This window comes from Trifolium pratense, linkage group LG5 (assembly GCF_020283565.1).
Source record: "Trifolium pratense cultivar HEN17-A07 linkage group LG5, ARS_RC_1.1, whole genome shotgun sequence".
Classification (NCBI taxonomy): domain Eukaryota; kingdom Viridiplantae; phylum Streptophyta; class Magnoliopsida; order Fabales; family Fabaceae; genus Trifolium; species Trifolium pratense.
This window is the reverse complement of record NC_060063.1, coordinates 8,713,920-8,731,510: the sequence shown is the minus strand read 5'-3', so window position 1 is coordinate 8,731,510 and position 17,591 is coordinate 8,713,920. Positions and strand designations below refer to the sequence as shown.

The window sequence follows — 17,591 nt, the reverse complement described above, 5'->3', positions numbered from 1 at the left end:
TTTTTTTCCTAATTTGGGTAATAAAATAATCAACGAATATGGGACAACAAAGTGACGATGAATTTGATGCACTCAATTGTGTAATAGTAGTATAAACAAGTAAACAAAATGAGAATGGAAAATGTCAATTAGGACAAAATACTTTAAGGTAAGGTAGACTTAACAAAGTGAATTCTTACAAGTTACAACTATCTAATCTACACATGACAATGACATAAGTCTAATTTTTTTCACCGTAAAAATAAAAAAAAAAATAAAAAGTCTAATTTTATTTGGTATGTTCTCAATACACATCTCCTAAGTCCTAACACTAGTATAATCCTCAGACACTAAAATATGAAATATGGATCAGTTATTTAAAGTCAGTTATTTAAAGTGAGTGATTTATTTTAAAGTGTAAAATAAATAATATTGATGGCAATTTCAGTAGGGATGACAGGAAAACTCAAACTTGATAGATCTACTGGAATTCAAACTCAAGTCAACAGACAAAATTGATGGGTTTGAGTTTGAGTTCGGGTGGCACCCGAATATATAGGTGTGGGTTTGAGTAGTATCAAACCCACACACGAAACTCATTCACCCACCCATTTATATATTAAATTACCTATTTACCCTTATGTATTTTGCTCCCTTTTAAGTTTTTGAATGTTGTACTGGTGCATGTTGTAGTGATGATAACATTTGATGAATTGTTTAGTAAAAAACAAAAAAAAATATTTTGAAATTTACAAACTATATTACCAAATTATGCTACATTTTGCATTTTATCAAATATAGTTCGGATCGGGTTTGAGTGAAAAAATCCAAACCCAACGGGTGTGGGTTTCATTTTCCCACCCGAACAACATTTGAGTTTGGGTTTGGGTGACACCCGAATATATGAGTGTGGATTTGGATAGTATCAAACCCACACCCATGGGCACCCATTGTCATCCCTAAATTTCGGCATGTATACTGAATTGTATAAATAATAAAATAAAACGATAAGATCGAGTGTCGAACTCAATGATCGCGTTATACTGTTGAATCATATTTTTGTAATTTAATTAAACAAAAGGTTTCGATTTGTTTGTTTGTAATGATGAAATTATAATAACTGCAGGTTCCTAGATCAACTTACCTCCCTCTCGTTCTCTTGAAGTTTCTTATCAATTATTCACTTGGTGAAATTTTATCCCGATTTTATTAGTCTCAATTTTTTTTGTCTATTGTTTAGTTTTTTTTCTATGGGGTTTTTCTCCGCTCATTTTGCTTTCAATTTTTTTATTTAATAATTTTTATTCGGATTTTCAATTTAATTTAGTAGTGCTTATTAGAATGCAGTACTCTTTTTTTATAGATGATTTGTTTTTTTCTTTCATTTCATGGGTTTGATTAAAACACACATTTAAAATATACTTTTTATCAATAAAAATAATAATTATGATAAGTGTAATCATATATAATTAAATGATTGTTAATATTTTAAATATAGTAACATGGTTATATTTAATATAAATCTATATTAAAAATAAGAAGGTTATTTGAATAAAAAGATTTTGTTTAATATTAACCTACATAGTAGATTTGTGTATATTAAGGACAATTAATATAATTTTTAGTATATCTGTTAATATTCATAAGTTTGAAGAGGTGCATTATATTTTATTCTAATAGTGTAATAGTATGAGAACTTAATTTTCTTTTTATGCATCATGGTAGTATAGTCGCAACTTACTTTGCTTTTTTACTTTTTTTTTCTTACCGTTGTTTTTTTACTTTTGTATGTTAGAGGTAATCATGCTTGCCTTGTGCTGATATATTGACTTTGTTGAGCTGAGTTTTATTTATTATTATTCATTATATATATATCTATTGTGTTTACTACAAAAGGAATCACGTATTAAGTTTTTGTTAATTAGTTTTGCTTGATGTGTGTGAAAATTGTCAATATATTTGTTTGAGTTTGCTTTCTTCCAGCTTTTATCGAAAAAATAAAAAGGTGCGTAATTTTATAATACTCTTTTGAATCTTTCTTTCCATTTCTCTTATTTACTATATCACATAAATAATTTGAAACAATGATGCAAATACTCCGTATGGACATGTGAAAGCTGTTTTCTCTTGATCTGTCGGGTCTACAGCTATTTGATTGTAGTAAGAGTAGCCGTCTAAGAAGCAATAAAAGGCTTGACCAGCCAGCCTCTCTAACATTTGATCCATATAAGGTAAATGAAAGTGATCCTTCCTTCCTTCCTTGTTGCTTGATTCAATCTCCTGTAGTCTATGCACATGCGCCACCCAGTAACTGTAATTTACAAACTTTTTAATAATTTATTATCGTTATAAGAAACTTGATTTTCTCATACATTTATTTTTCTTATTGTAACTAATTTATAAATGAAGGTGGATTTGTGGTTTTATTTTCACGATTACTTAAAAAGACAAATTTAATTGAATATAATAATTGCTTTATCGCAAAGAATAAATAATATCAAAATTAAAATGATGTTTTTTTTGTTACAATTAAAATGATGATTTTGTTGTTTTAATAATTTTAGTGATATTTTCCTTGAAAAAATAAGCAATATTGTTGTAGGGTAGTAAGTAAAAATATGGTATTATGAATAATAACATATATAGTGGAAATGCACTCAAAGATATATACTTACATAAATTGTCACTTTTTATAGACTTCTTAAGCATCAAAGATGCAACAAAGACAAAAATAGAGGTCTCTCTTTTATTCGCTTATCCTAATTCACATGAAAAAATTGTTAAATCTACGTTAAGAAATAAAATTAAGAAAAAAGTTAGAAAAGTAGGCTAACAAACATTATATCAATAAAAATAAGGATTTCTAAAATTTTCACACAATGTAAGAGTAACACAATTAATAAGTTGCTATATATATAGAAACTAATAAATTGTGAAAAAGATGAAGAACCTACTGATGATGAAAACTCAAATTTGCACGACAAACATTTAGCATTTGTGCACAAAATCATATATTTATACACACAATGGTTAGGAATGGAAAAAGATGAAGGTTTAAAGGATTGTATGATAAATTTATTTGTCATATTCAAGGAATAAGAGTTAAGAAATATGAAAGAATGATAGTTTAAAAGTTGGTATGACAAAGTTATTTTTTTTAAATAATAGCACAATAATAATTAATTAATAAACAATATAACTAAAGTATTTTCTTCATAAAATTTATTTATTTTGTCAAGTATGAAAAAAATTTTAGTAGTAATTTTTTTATTTGGTTTATTTATTTAAAGTAAATTTTTGCAAAGTGCAAATTATATTTATGTGGACTGGGCAATGGGCTTAGAAGCAAATTCAACAAGCCCAAATAATATAGGAAAGAGTATTAGGCCCAAATCCAGAAAGCCCTAAACGCCCATTAGGCGACACGAGGCCCCGGGCGTGATCAAAGATAGCGGGGCAACGCCCAGAAGTTGAATCCCGTATTGTTATAAATATCTTTTTCTTCCCTGTGTTAGCAACTGACTTGGGAAGGAAGAAACCAACTTCCCGCAACCGCCATAGCTTGGAGACCAAGGTTTTCATCCCTATTTTCACGCTATACCACCGAAGAAGATGCTAAGGACCGGATTTTTAGGAACCCTTACTTGGAGAAGAAGACTAGAAGCTCTATAAATAGCTCCATACTTTCATTTAGAAGGGATCCTTTTCTAACTATTAAAACTCCCAGGGTTGTTGGGATTGAACCAAGTGTAATCACACCATTTACTTAATAATACAACCCCCTTTGAGTTTTTACCAGAACATTTTGGCGCCCACCGTGGGGCTGCGGTAAAATCATTTGATCCCAGCCTATCACAGCAATTAGACGAAAAAATCAAACATCTCCACATGGCTGGAGAACATGGAAACAACGATAATTCTAGCGTTAACACCTTGCAAGCCGCCGTCGTAGAAATTCGGCGTTTGCAGACCCAGATCGCGGCTATCGAAGCCGAAAGAACACATGAGAAAGAAAAAGCAAAAATGATTTCAGAAGAGGAGGAAGGAGAGAACATCATGGATGTACAGCCTTTGGCACAGCATTTATGGGATACACAAGTCACGGAAGCGATCAAAGTTCCTCACCTTCCTACCTTTGATGGAAAAACTGACCCTCGAGAGCATCTGATGGCAATTGGAACACAAACTGCCATAATCAATGCTCCAGAACACCTAAAATGTAAACTACTAGCCGGCACCTTCAAGGATGTAGCCTTGCGTTGGTATATGAACCTTCCAAGGAATTCAATAGAAACACGTGAAAGTCACGTCAACTAGCTTATTCTCCATTCGCCAAAACCACGGTGAATCGTTGCGTAGTTTTCTAGCCAGATTCAGCGAGGCCACCATCAAGGTCTCAAATCCAAACCAGGAGATGTTCGTGGCGGCCTTCCACAATGGGCTAAGAGCAGGACATTTCAACGAATCCTTAGCCCAAAAACCAGCCTCATCAATGCAGGAGGTAAACAAGAGAGCGGAGTGTTACATAAAGGGCGAAGAAAGCAACGCCGAGAAAAGGCAGAGAGACGCCAAGGAGAAGGAATATGTAGGCCGTGCTACTAGAGCCCCAGAACACCCGCGACCAAAAACGGGAAGTCATCAAGGAAACACATGGCAGAGGCACCATGGTAAGCCATACCATCAGCCACCAAGGAGAGAATTCAGGAATCACCCCGCCGAGGAAGAGTTTACGCCATTAAACACTTCAAAAGTGTATGTGTTAAACGAAATTCTGGCCAGTGGCTTGGCAAATCTCCCCCCAAAAAGAGCCAACAATATCCCCATGGGACTCAACGACAATGCCTGGTGCGCCTACCATAGGTGCAGAGGTCATTCTACGGAAAAGTGCTTCCGCCTAAGAGATTTGATCGAAGAACTGATTAAAAGCGGACACCTCCGAAGGTTCATTGACGATGCAGCGCAAGGCCGAGTCGTCGTGCCAAAAATCCTCAGGCATGAGCCACGAGATACTCCGGGACCAAGTAAAGAGCCTCCAAAGGAGAGGATCGCTGTTAATACAATAGCGGGGGGGTTCTCAGGAGGAGGGGAGTCCAGCTCAGCAAGGAAAAGATATGTGCGTCGAGCCATCTCAGAGATATATCTCGTGAGACAACCCCAACCACTCGACGTCCCGGATTTGGCATTTACTGCAAGGGATGGCCTGGAGGTAGCGCCCCATGACGATGACCCTTTAGTAATACAAGTCCAAATCCTGAACTGCGATGTAAAGAGAGTACTAATTGATTCAGGGAGTTCAGCAGACATCATGTACTGGGAAGCTTTCAAGGCCATGCAATTAGCGGAAGAACAATTGCAGCCTTACGCAGGAGCTCTAGTTGGGTTTTCCAGAGAACAGGTAGACGTGATGGGTTACGCCTCCCTACTCACTACCTTCGGGGAGGGAAGTAACGCCAAGACTATCAAAGTGCGATATTTGGTAGTCAAAACTCCGTTCACCTCCTACAACATTATCATAGGAAGACCTGCTTTCAACACCTTAGGGGCGGCCATGTCCACTCTGTACCTAGCAATTAAATACCCTCTAGATAACGGAGGAGTGGGAACAGTTAGAGGCGATCAGATCCTCGCCAAAAAATGTTACGAGTCCAGCTTAAAGATACGGCATCGAGCATCCAATACGAATGGAGCATCCGAAAGAAGACAAGCCACAGTTCCGGGTGGCATAAACATCATAGAAAATTCAGACATGGATCCAAGGGAAGAATTTCAAGACAGAAGGGTGAGCCCTATAGAAGACCTGGAGCAAGTTCAAATCGGCGATCACCCGCACCAAACAACCGGTTTAGGAATGGCGTTGCCCAATGAGGAGAGAAGAAGAATCATCAAAATTTTGAAGGACAACGCTGACCTATTTGCATGGAAACCCTCAGATATGCCAGGAATAGATGAAGGGGTGATAACACATAAACTATCAATATCACCCAACACAAAACCTGTCTCCCAGAGAAAAAGAAAAGTTGGGGAGGAAAGGCGAGCTGCAATAGCAGAGGAAGTGGAAAAACTAAAAGAGGCTGGATTCATTGAAGAGATAAAATATCCCTCTTGGTTGGCTAACGTCGTCATGGTGAAAAAGGCCAACGGAAAGTGGAGGATGTGCGTGGATTTTACGGATCTAAATAAGGCATGCCCCAAAGACCCATATCATTTGCCCAACATAGACAGGTTGATTGATGGTGCTTCAGGATGCAAACTGTTGAGTTTTATGGACGCCTACTCAGGGTATAATCAAATAAAGATGAACCCTATAGATGCCTGTCATACAGCCTTCATGTCGAATACCTGTAATTATTTTTACAACGTTATGCCTTTCGGGTTGAAGAACGCAGGAGCAACATACCAAAGGTTGATGGACAGGGTTTTTTCCGAGCAAATAGGAAAGAACTTAGAGGTATACATTGACGATATGGTAGTGAAAACTCCCGAAGGAAATCGCCATGACGAAGACCTTTTAGACATCCTGGGATCAATAAGAAAGTACAACATGAGATTAAACCCAGCGAAATGTTCCTTCGGGGTGCAAGCAGGAAAATTCCTAGGTTTCATGCTCACCAACAGAGGAATAGAAGCCAATCCAGAAAAATGTCAAGCTATCATAGACATGAGAAGTCCTACATCTGTGAAAGAGGTCCAAACTTTGACGGGCAGAATAGCGGCATTATCCAGATTCTTATCATGCGCGGGCGAAAAGGGCTTCCACTTCTTCGCATCCCTTAGGAAGAATGAAAGATTCTCCTGGACGCCCGAATGCGAAGAAGCCTTCAGACAACTAAAGGAATTTTTGGCATCGCCGCCCATCTTGACGCGCCCATTACCAGGTAATATCCTTTACCTTTATCTTGCAGTTTCTGATAGAGCCTTAAGTTCAGCTCTGGTTCAGGAAGTAGAGGGCGAAGAAAAGCCTATATATTTTGTAAGTAGAACCCTAAGAGGAGCAGAAGCAAGATACCAGAGGATAGAGAGGTTATCTCTTGCGGTGGTTGTCACAGCTAGAAAATTAAGACAATACTTTCAAAGCCACAAGATAGTTGTTAGAACAGATTACCCTATCAAGAACGTCCTCAGAAAGCCAGACCTAGCAGGAAGGATGGTGGCATGGTCCGTCGAATTATCAGAATTTGATATCACTTTCTCGCCTAGAGGGGCCATCAAATCGCAAAGGCTGGCTGACTTTGTATTAGAAATGTCTACCCCGCCAACAAGTGAGAAAGCTGCGACGTGGACCCTCTCAGTAGATGGAGCCTCCAACGTACGGGGAAGTGGAGCCGGAGTAGTGCTGGAAGGACCAGATGGCGTTATGATAGAGCAATCATTACGTTTCGCCTTCAAAGCCAGCAATAACCAGGCTGAGTACGAAGCCCTAATAGCAGGAATGAAGTTAGCAAAAGACATGGAAGTGAAGGAGTTAAAAGCCATGAGTGATTCCCAACTAGTAACCAACCAAGTGTCAGGAAAGTTTCAGACGAAGGAACCACAGTTAATCAAATACGTAGAGGGAGTGCAAAGTCTAGCTAAACACTTCGACTCGTTCGAATTAGTTTATGTCCCTCGCGAGCAAAACATGAGAGCAGATCTATTGTCAAAACTGGCGAGCACAAAGAAACCAGGGAGCCATAGAACCGTTATCCAAGAAACGATCAAAACTCCCAGCATCGGCGGAGAAGATTTGATGATGGTGATAGAGGAAGAAGATTGGAGATCACCCATTATACGTTACCTCCAAAAAGATGAACTCCCAAAAGAAAGGGAAAAGGCTTTCAAATTAAAGAAGATGGCGGCCTGGTATTCTATGGTAGGAGATAGGCTATACAAAAGGGGATTTGCATCCCCCCTCCTCCTATGCGTCAGCAAGGAAGAAGCAAAACATATTATGTCTGAAGTGCATGAGGGCTCATGTGGCAGCCATATCGGTTCAAGGGCTTTGGCAGGAAAAATATTAAGGGCAGGTTTTTACTGGCCGGATATACACGATGACACCGCCATGTACGTAAGAAACTGTGATAAATGCCAAAGACACGCTAATTTACATCACATGCCTGGAGAGCCATTGAAATCAGTATTATCCCCATGGCCTTTTTTCATGTGGGGGGTGGATATTGTTGGACCATTCCCAGTTGGCTACAAACAAGCAAGATGGATCATCGTCGCCGTTGATTATTTTACAAAATGGATTGAAGCAGAGCCAGTATCTAGTATTTCGGCGGAACAGGTCAAGATTTTTTATTGGAAAAAAATCATCTGCAGATTCGGCTTGCCTAAGTACATCGTGTCCGATAACGGCACTCAGTTCGCCAGCGAAAAGGTCGTGGAATTCTGTCGAAGCAAAGGAATCAAAAACACCTTTATATCAGTGGAGCACCCACAAGCTAACGGACAGGCTGAATCGGCAAATAAGGTTATATTAAGGGCATTGAAAAGGAGGCTAGAAAGCAAATGCGAGGCTTGGGTAGCCCACATCTCGCCCATCCTGTGGTCCTATCATACCACTCCCCAATCCTCAACGGGAGAAGCACCATTTACAATGGTTTATGGCTCAGATGCAATGATCCCGGCGGAAATAAATCCTCCCAGTTGGCGCAGAGAAACCATAACGCAGGAGGAGAACGATAGAGCTTTGGAAGAGAACCTAGACATGATCGAAGAAAGAAGAGAGAGAGCACACTTCAAAGAATTCGCCATAAAGCAAAGGGCCGCTAGGCGTTATAATACGAGAGTCAAACAGAGAAGTTTCCAAGAGGGCGATCTAGTGTTGAAAAGACCCATGGGAAAGGATAAAGGAGGGAAGTTCGCGGCAAACTGGGAAGGCCCCTTTCGTATACAAGAAGCCTTTGAAGGAGGAGCATATCGCTTAGAGACTATGGAAGGAAGAACCCTCCCCAGGACGTGGAACATAGCAAACTTAAAGTTCTACTATAGCTAGCTACGGAGCATCACGCCACTGGTGGAAGAACAAGTAAATTCATGCCTTTTCAGCACTATTTTAATGATGTACAAGAACCATTTTCATTAATAAATAAAAACAATGAGATACTCTTTTCCCTTGTGCAAACTAGGGTTTTTATCGAGGCTCATTAAATTTCAAAATCTTAGTAGCTCTTTTACTTTATTACACATGTTTTCTTACACAGTCAAAACATTTACGTCAATCAAAGTCAACCTAATTAACTTATGAACTCTGAATAGACTAAGAAATTAAATCAGGGTTGAGAGGCCTTGGCGTCACCCGTAGGGGGCGTCAAAAACAGAAATTAAATCAGGGTTGAGAGGCCTTGGCGTCACCCGTAGGGGGCGTCAGAAACAGAAATTAAATCAGGGTTGAGAGGCCTTGGCGTCACCCGTAGGGGGCGTCAGAAACAGAAATTAAATCAGGGTTGAGAGGCCTTGGCGTCACCCGTAGGGGGCGTCAGAAACAGAAATTAAATCAGGGTTGAGAGGCCTTGACGTCACCCGTAGGGGGCGTCAGAAACAGAAATTAAATCAGGGTTGAGAGGCCTTGGCGTCACCCGTAGGGGGCGTCAGAAACAGAAATTAAATCAGGGTTGAGAGGCCTTGGCGTCACCCGTAGGGGGCGTCAGAAACAGAAATTAAATCAGGGTTGAGAGGCCTTGGCGTCACCCGTAGGGGGCGTCAAAAACAGAAATTAAATCAGGGTTGAGAGGCCTTGGCGTCACCCGTAGGGGGCGTCAGAAACAGAAATTAAATCAGGGTTGAAAGGCCCTGGCGTCACCCATAGGGGACGTCAAGAATAGAAATTAAATCAAGGTTGAAAGGCCTTGGCGTCACCCGTAGGGGACGTCAAAAACAGAAAATAAATCAAGGTTGAAAGGCCCTGGCGTCACCCGTAGGGGACGTCAAGAATAGAAAATAAAACAAGGTTGAAAGGCCCTGGCGTCACCCGTAGGGGACGTCAAGAATAGAAATTAAATCAAGGTTGAAAGGCCCTGGCGTCACCCGTAGGGGACGTCAAGAATAGAAATTAAATCAAGGTTGAAAGGCCCTGGCGTCACCCGTAGGGGACGTCAAGAATAGAAATTAAATCAAGGTTGAAAGGCCCTGGCGTCACCCGTAGGGGACGTCAAGAATAGAAAATAAAACAAGGTTGAAAGGCCCTGGCGTCACCCATAGGGGACGTCAAGAATAGAAATTAAATCAAGGTTGAAAGGCCCTGGCGTCACCCGTAGGGGACGTCAAAAATAGAAATTAAATCAAGGTTGAAAGGCCCTGGCGTCACCCGTAGGGGACGTCAAGAATAGAAATTAAATCAAGGTTGAAAGGCCCTGGCGTCACCCGTAGGGGGCGCCAAAAACAGAAAATGAACAGCGAAGAAAAGCAAGATTATCAACATCACCAAGAGGAAAAGCTTGCACGCACTCAAAACAAGGCGACATATCGCCATACCAGCTACAATCGCCAAAAAGGCAACAGGTATAAATTTATTCTCAAACAACTCACAATTATGTTAAATTGTCAAAGACATCACAGGTGTAGGGGTAAAAGTTTCAAAAGCAAGAATGATAAGAGGCGTCATATCAAAACAATCCGCAAAATTATGAAGAAAAGACTTAAGGGCAAATGAAGAAATTAATTGAGGACCCAACAAAGGGCAAATTGTTTAAAGCCACAAAAGGGCATACATGATAGTCACAAAAAAGCCACAGAAGGGCAAAAACAAGATCATTACAAAAGAGATCATTCACTGAGGAGGAACGTAGGGAACGAGCTTGCCGTCAACAATTTGATTCATTGCATCAGCTTCGCCAAGGCGCTTAGCATCGAGATCTGGAAAAAGAAGCTTGACCTGTTCTATAGCAAAAGAAAAGCCCTCGTCATATTGGTTGGCGGCATAGAGCTGAAGCTCTGTGACATCACTCTCTAATCTAGCTTTCTCATCAGCTAAAGTCCCAGCGGAAAATACCGCCGCATCCCTCTCCTTGGAAAGCTTAGAAATCTTCTCGTCCTGAGCAGCGGCATTCTCTTTAAGCTTGGTCTCAGAAGCGGCATAGCTTTCCTTAATCTTGGCCAGCTTCTCCTCATACTCTTTCCTCAACCTCTCCGCCTCGCCTTCCTGTTCTTCCTTCAGCTTCTTAATATCTGCCTCCAGCTTGGTCTTGGTCTCAGTATACCTCTTCTCAATATCAGCCAGATTATCATCAACGGTCTTCACCTTTTGCTTCGCCTCTTGGACCTCTTGTTCTTGGCGATTAGTCAGCAAATAGTTGAGAAGAGTGCCCTTAACCTCGTACTCCAAAGCCTTTTTCCTCAGATCCTCAGTAGGAGTGTTGGTGAAGCGAGTCATATCGCCAACCATAGTCACTCCCCTTTCAATGAATTCGAAAGGGTCAAAAGAGCTCCAAGTAAGGGAGGCTGAGAAGAACCGGAAGCCACGCCTTTGCCTTTGGAGGCGTCCTTGACAGTTTGAGTAGTACTCTCGACCCTCTGCTTTTTGGGAGGAGGAGGAGCGACACCCTCGGTTTCCTTGGCTCCAGGAGTTGTTTTCCCCGGGATCTCGACACGGATCCGCCCTTCGTGCTTCTTCTTACTTCGCCCTTCTTTGGCAGCAGCTTCCTCCACTTGTAGCTGCTTCAATGGGTCGACCACAGCAACGGCGGGATTGGCCTTCTGCTGGCGAGCTTTTGCCAAAAACGCCAATCTCTCCTCATTCGAGATAGTTCTCATTCTCTCTACAAAAACAAGGAAGGCAAAGAAACACAAGTTAGTAACGAGGCGAGATCAACATTAAACAAATAAAGAAAGATACAAATTCATTACTTACGTAAATACTCTGTCAGGGCCTCACTACTACCCTCACACCTAAGAATGTCGGCGGTATCCATAAGAGCATAGAAGTCAAGGAAGTTGACGGTATCTTGCTCAAAATCGCTTAAGGCCTCAAAGATAGCACCCTTGATAAGCCTAGGGTTATCGGTCCAGTAGAAAGGAAATAGAGGATCATCAACCTCATCATACATCAAGTCAGAAAATTTCTCATCACTACGAACCCGAAAGAAAGAATTCTTAAAGTTCTTGAAGTTGGAAGCGTATAGATTCAGAAGACGACGGTTAGGTTGACTGCTAAGGGAGACCAAAGTTTGAGGCTTCAAGTTTTTAATGTGGTAGAAGGAGAAAAAGACGCCAATTGAGGGCTCCAGTTCGAAACCTAAGCACATTACCTCGTAGGCTTTGATAAAGGCCCAACTATTGGGATGAAGTTGGGTAGGGGCGACGTTAAGAACCTTCAACATCTCCGCCTCAAAAGGGGTAAAAGGCAGCCAAATATTGAGGGGTTGGATCACGCCAGTATAAAGGTAGAAATAATCTGGCGGGGTGTCGTTTTTAAAGAATACAAACTCATCTTCTCTGACAGGCTCGGTAATAATAGAATCTTCATGTCGAGAGTCAGAAAGTTTGACGGCTTTCCTAAAGCTCCTCACCATTTCCACACTAGTATACTTCGAAGGAACTTCCATGGTGACTGGAATGTAATCAGCAACGACCAGATCTCGGCAGGGGTTCTTCCGCTTTCCTGTGAAAGAGGAAGGGGATATTATGACGCAATCACTGTCATTACCGCTATCACTACTATCACTATCACTATCACTACTACTACTCCCAACATCAAAACCCCATAATTCCGAGTAAAACCCTCGGCTATTAAGAACGCCGTTAGCCCTAGTATAGTGGGCGCGAACTTGTTGCGCCCATTCGAGATAACTAGAAGAAGAAATAGGAACCCTCCCCTCATTGTCATCTAACTCCCTCAAAATAACCATCTATTTTTTAACCTAATCAAAAAAATTAGGGTTCCTAATCAAGACAGACCAAATCGGCGAAAAGGAGTAAGGTATAAAAGTAGAATACCTTAAGAAATTGACAAAGCTTGGAGCAATAAACTGGAAGCGTCCTAACACGAAGCGTTGAACAAAGGCTTGCTGGAGGATCAAAGAAGGGTATATGAAAAAGAATACTGATTCGCGAGAAGAAAGAAGTAAAGGGAAAAAAGAAACGGAAATACTACTTATAAAGAGGGAAACCCTTTCGACTGGTTGAAGTCCAGAAGTCGAAGTAAGAAGTATCGCCTGCGTCGTCGGATTAAATACGTGTCAAAAAGCGTGTATCCCGAGAGTAAGTTTTGGAAGATTTATCGTCAAATAGTTATTATCCTAAAGGCGAAGTTGAAGTCGCCTCGAAGCACAACGCGCCTCAAGAATAACCACGCCAAAAGTACGAGCCTCGCCTCGGATTAAATAGGCGTAACAGAAGTTAAAAGGGAAGAAACGCCCAAAAGGAAAAAATTCATGATTAAGGAGAAAGCAAAACGCAGGAATAATAAATTCAGTCCTAGACCAAAAAAGAGATATTTATTAATTTCGAAAAATAAAGGTACAATGATATAAAGCAAAGTTACAAAGAAAAACTAGTCCTAAAAATCCTATCACTCGGATTCCGAATCCTTCTGCGCAGGCTCAGGAAAAGTCATCTTGGATTCCACGGTGACCCAGGACCCCTCTTCTTCACTGGACGAAGAAGCACGAAGCTCAGGAGGGATATAGGTCTCCAGAAACGAAACGTAATCCTCATCACCACTACCAGAATCGGAGGTATCTGAGGAAAGAACGATAACCTCCACCTTTTTGACCTCTTTAGACCTTCGGAAGCGAGTGGAATTAGAGGTAGATTCCTCTACCCTTTTCTTCCTTCGCTGAGGTTGAGACTTCTCAGCAGCAGGTATTTTGGCATTGTTCTTTTCCATCGTGATGATTCAAAACAAGTTGATATAAATTTGAGTTTATCAGGTGATATTTATAGTCAATGTTTAACCTTAACATCGTGATTAACGGTAGTAATAAATGCTTGGACGGTTGTAACCACCAAGTTTTGACTGTCTCGAGAAATGCCACTTTTATGTTTCCAAGAAGTCAAAATTTGACCCATTTTAGTTATTGAAGACTGCAAAGGGAGGCGGTACTATAAGGAACAGAAGAACAACACAATAGAAAGGAAATTGCTTAATATTCAGAATGTTGCAAGGGAAATACAACGAAAACAAAGATACGAAAAGAAAACAACAATAGTCTCAAAGTACAGAAGCAAAATTACAAACATTAGAAAGAAAAGTACAAATGGAAAGACGAGCAAAAAAAAAAGACTTCATGGCACGGTAGAGCTCCCCAATTCACCAGCATCAGCAACGGCGATACGGTGCATTTCCTCCAATGCCCGTTTCACCCTTTTCGCCTTCACCATGTTTTCTTCAATAGGCTTCAGATCCTCTCTCAGCTCGCTCTGCTTGTCCAAAAGGTCCACCAAAGAATGGCGCCTGGAAATCAACTTAGCAACGTCATCCCTAATCTCGCCTTGAAGAGCCCTCTTCCTCTTCACAAGCGGCTTCATCTCCTTGTTCAGCAGCGCCAGACGATCGTCCACTCTTCGCTCCTCGTTAAAGCATATACCCAGGATCTCCTCCTGCACATCCATGGTCTCTTTCGTGATCTCTATCTGGCTGTCGACAGCTTCGGTAACTTCGGCATGGCATTCTTTGACATTCTCCACAGCAATCACAAAGGATGCACTATCCTTCAACTCCTTCTCCAGACGCAGCACACTGTCAAGAAAACGCTTCTCTTCCTTGGTCAACCTCCAGCAATAATCATTAAGCTCTTTGACAAACTCTGAGAACTCACCAAAATCGTCCATTAAGTCCTCCGTACTCAGGGTCAACATACGCCGGAGCCGCTTGATGACGGGGGAAGCAGGAGATTGACCACGTTCAAAGGGAGGATTTTTGGGAGACATACTGCAAAAAGAAAACTCTTAAGCAAGCAGGTGAGAATCTGATGAGTTGATCCCAGTATCGAATGCTTCATTTTATAGAAGAAAAATCTCATCGTGGCTGCAAGAAGTGGAGAAACGGTTAATAAACATGGTGTAAATAGAGCAACGTGCATTAGAAAATGGGTAAGGACGTGACAAGATTCACCTCGCGCCAAAAATTTGAGAGGGAAATTTGAATCATATTCAAGCACTTCGCTCCTATGGATTTCGTGCTTGGGGGGCTGTGGACTGGGCAATGGGCTTAGAAGCAAATTCAGCAAGCCCAAATAATATAGGAAAGAGTATTAGGCCCAAATCCAGAAAGCCCTAAACGCCCATTAGGCGACACGAGGCCCCGGGCGTGATCAAAGATAGCGGGGCAACGCCCAGAAGTTGAATCCCGTATTGTTATAAATATCTTTTTCTTCCCTGTGTTAGCAACTGACTTGGGAAGGAAGAAACCAACTTCCCGCAACCGCCATAGCTTGGAGACCAAGGTTTTCATCCCTATTTTCACGCTATACCACCGAAGAAGATGCTAAGGACCGGATTTTTAGGAACCCTTACTTGGAGAAGAAGACTAGAAGCTCTATAAATAGCTCCATACTTTCATTTAGAAGGGATCCTTTTCTGACTATTAAAACTCCCAGGGTTGTTGGGATTGAACCAAGTGTAATCACACCATTTACTTAATAATACAACCCCCTTTGAGTTTTTACCAGAACATTATGCATGCATAGTTTATATTTTATGTTTGGTAGTGTAAAATATGAAAGAGCATATATCTATTCATTTTTTCTTTTATAATTTGATCTTTTTTTTTTGTCTTTTTTTCATTATTACTATTATTTATGTTATATGTTACACTTGCTACTAATTTAAATTACTTGTCACTTGAACTTCACATGTATAATTATCAACATCAATATAGCATTTTTTTTTGTTCTTTGCAAAAAAAAATATTGGGAGCCATTATTATTGTAACATATAGATAATTACATTTGAGGATGAATGGACATACAAAATAAATTGTGGGACAAATTTTAAATAGATATGAGAGCTCTCTAAAGCATGCCACATCATCACAATGAAGGCCTAGGAGCAATTCAACCTTCCTTTTATTACTAAAAAATAAATAAATAAATAAATAAATAAAAGATTAGTATACCTTGACAATGATGCATCTTGGATATTTCTTTTCCAACAAGTATCCAACGTAGACGCTAAAGAAAAACCCCATTTAGCTTCCTTTAATATTGTCCTTTTTTTAATTTGAGGGAATCCTTTTTACTCGAGAATGAGTCGTATCGGTTCATATTGGACATGCTTTATGAAAAGGAAATATATTTTTGAGAAAAATTAAGAAAGAAAGCATAATTATTATTATTATTATTATTATTATTATTATTATTATTATTATTATTATTATTATTATTATTATTATTACTATTTTGATAATTCATAACTGGCCACTTCTCTCTTCTTCTTTTTTTTTTTCATACAAGTTGTGTGTGATTATTGAAAATGCATAACTGGCTACTTATGTCATCAATTAAATAATCTACATGTTTATCATCATATTTAATAATAAAAATTACATCAAAAAAATATTTAATAATAAAAAAAATGGTCAATTTGATTATTGAAAATATAATATAACAAATTAAATGTAGAAATTAAAAAGAATTTAAATATATTTTTATGATAGAATGATTTTTTTTTTTTGTTCATAGATGACAATAATTTTTAGATAAGTACTACAATTTCACAATTATTTTATAATTCATATATAAAAAAAATGACATGTATGCTTTTAGTCATTAACAATTTATAATTTAATGTAATACAAGAAATATTATATAACCACTTAACTCTTAAATCTCATTTCATGTATCCTAAAATATATATAAATTAAAATATGAAGAAATTATAGTTTAAAATGTTTTTAATATAAAAAATATTGATATATATATATATATATATATATATATATATATATATATATATATATATTGCTAGGCTGAACCAAAGAAAGTTTCAAAATAATTGAGAATTATTATTTTTTTCATTAAAAGAGAAATTTTAGATGTTGTTAAGCTTAAAATAGCCACATGGACATAGCAGTCTTTGCTTAAGCTGAGTCAATGGACAAAATAGACCATCATTGCTTTGGATTTTTTGAAAGTCTTCCTATGGATAGTCAATGTGGAAGACGCATGCACCTTGCAAGGCACGCTGTGTGTTTCAAGGGCAAATGCTACCATCTATATACATACAACAAAAGATGTTTAATTAATTATCATTAGTGACTTTTTTTTTTTTTTTGACGCAAAACAACAATATTCGTTCATTCATTCAAATTCAGAGAGAATACATCAATCAAAATTATTACATATTCAATTTCGCTAAAAACTAATAAGGATTATTCTGCAAACAGGCTCACAAGTCACAACATCTGAGTTAGGGTCCGTTTGTTTACATTGGTTTTCGTAAACAATCGCTAATTTAATTCAATTACTTGCATGACCAACTAGTAAATCCTAGGACATATTTTGTGTATAAATTTTAATGTTCATCATTGAAATAAACATTTGGTAAACCAATTTGAAAGAACAATTTACAAAGAAAAATGTAAATATTATACAAGGTTCCCTCGAACGAGAGAATTTAAAAAGATAAATTGCAAAAGAAAGATTAAAATTGCGTAAAAATGTAAAAGTTTTACAAAGAAAGTAAATGGTTCA

At 39.0% G+C, this 17,591-nt stretch overlaps 2 protein-coding genes across 2 annotated transcripts; one reads left to right on the top strand and one right to left on the bottom strand.

Moving 5' to 3' along the window:
• Positions 1 to 4,471: 4,471 nt before the first annotated feature.
• LOC123885988 lies at positions 4,472 to 8,295 on the top strand. Its single transcript, XM_045935329.1, has 2 exons — positions 4,472 to 8,092; positions 8,281 to 8,295. Exons 1-2 carry the CDS (start codon positions 4,472 to 4,474, stop codon positions 8,293 to 8,295), a joined length of 3,636 nt encoding a protein of 1,211 aa, XP_045791285.1.
• A 2,434-nt stretch (positions 8,296 to 10,729) lies between these two features.
• On the bottom strand, positions 10,730 to 11,344 carry LOC123885987 (tropomyosin-2-like). The gene has a single exon (XM_045935328.1). The coding sequence runs from the start codon at positions 11,342 to 11,344 to the stop codon at positions 10,730 to 10,732; it is 615 nt and encodes a 204-aa protein (XP_045791284.1).
• Between the last annotated feature and the right edge of the window lie 6,247 nt (positions 11,345 to 17,591).

Coding starts and splice junctions, on each gene's coding strand:
- LOC123885988 (XM_045935329.1), top strand. CDS start 4,472: ATGCAGGAGGTAAACAAGAGAGCGGAGTGTTACATAAAGGGCGAAGAA.
- LOC123885987 (XM_045935328.1), bottom strand. CDS start 11,344: ATGGTTGGCGATATGACTCGCTTCACCAACACTCCTACTGAGGATCTG.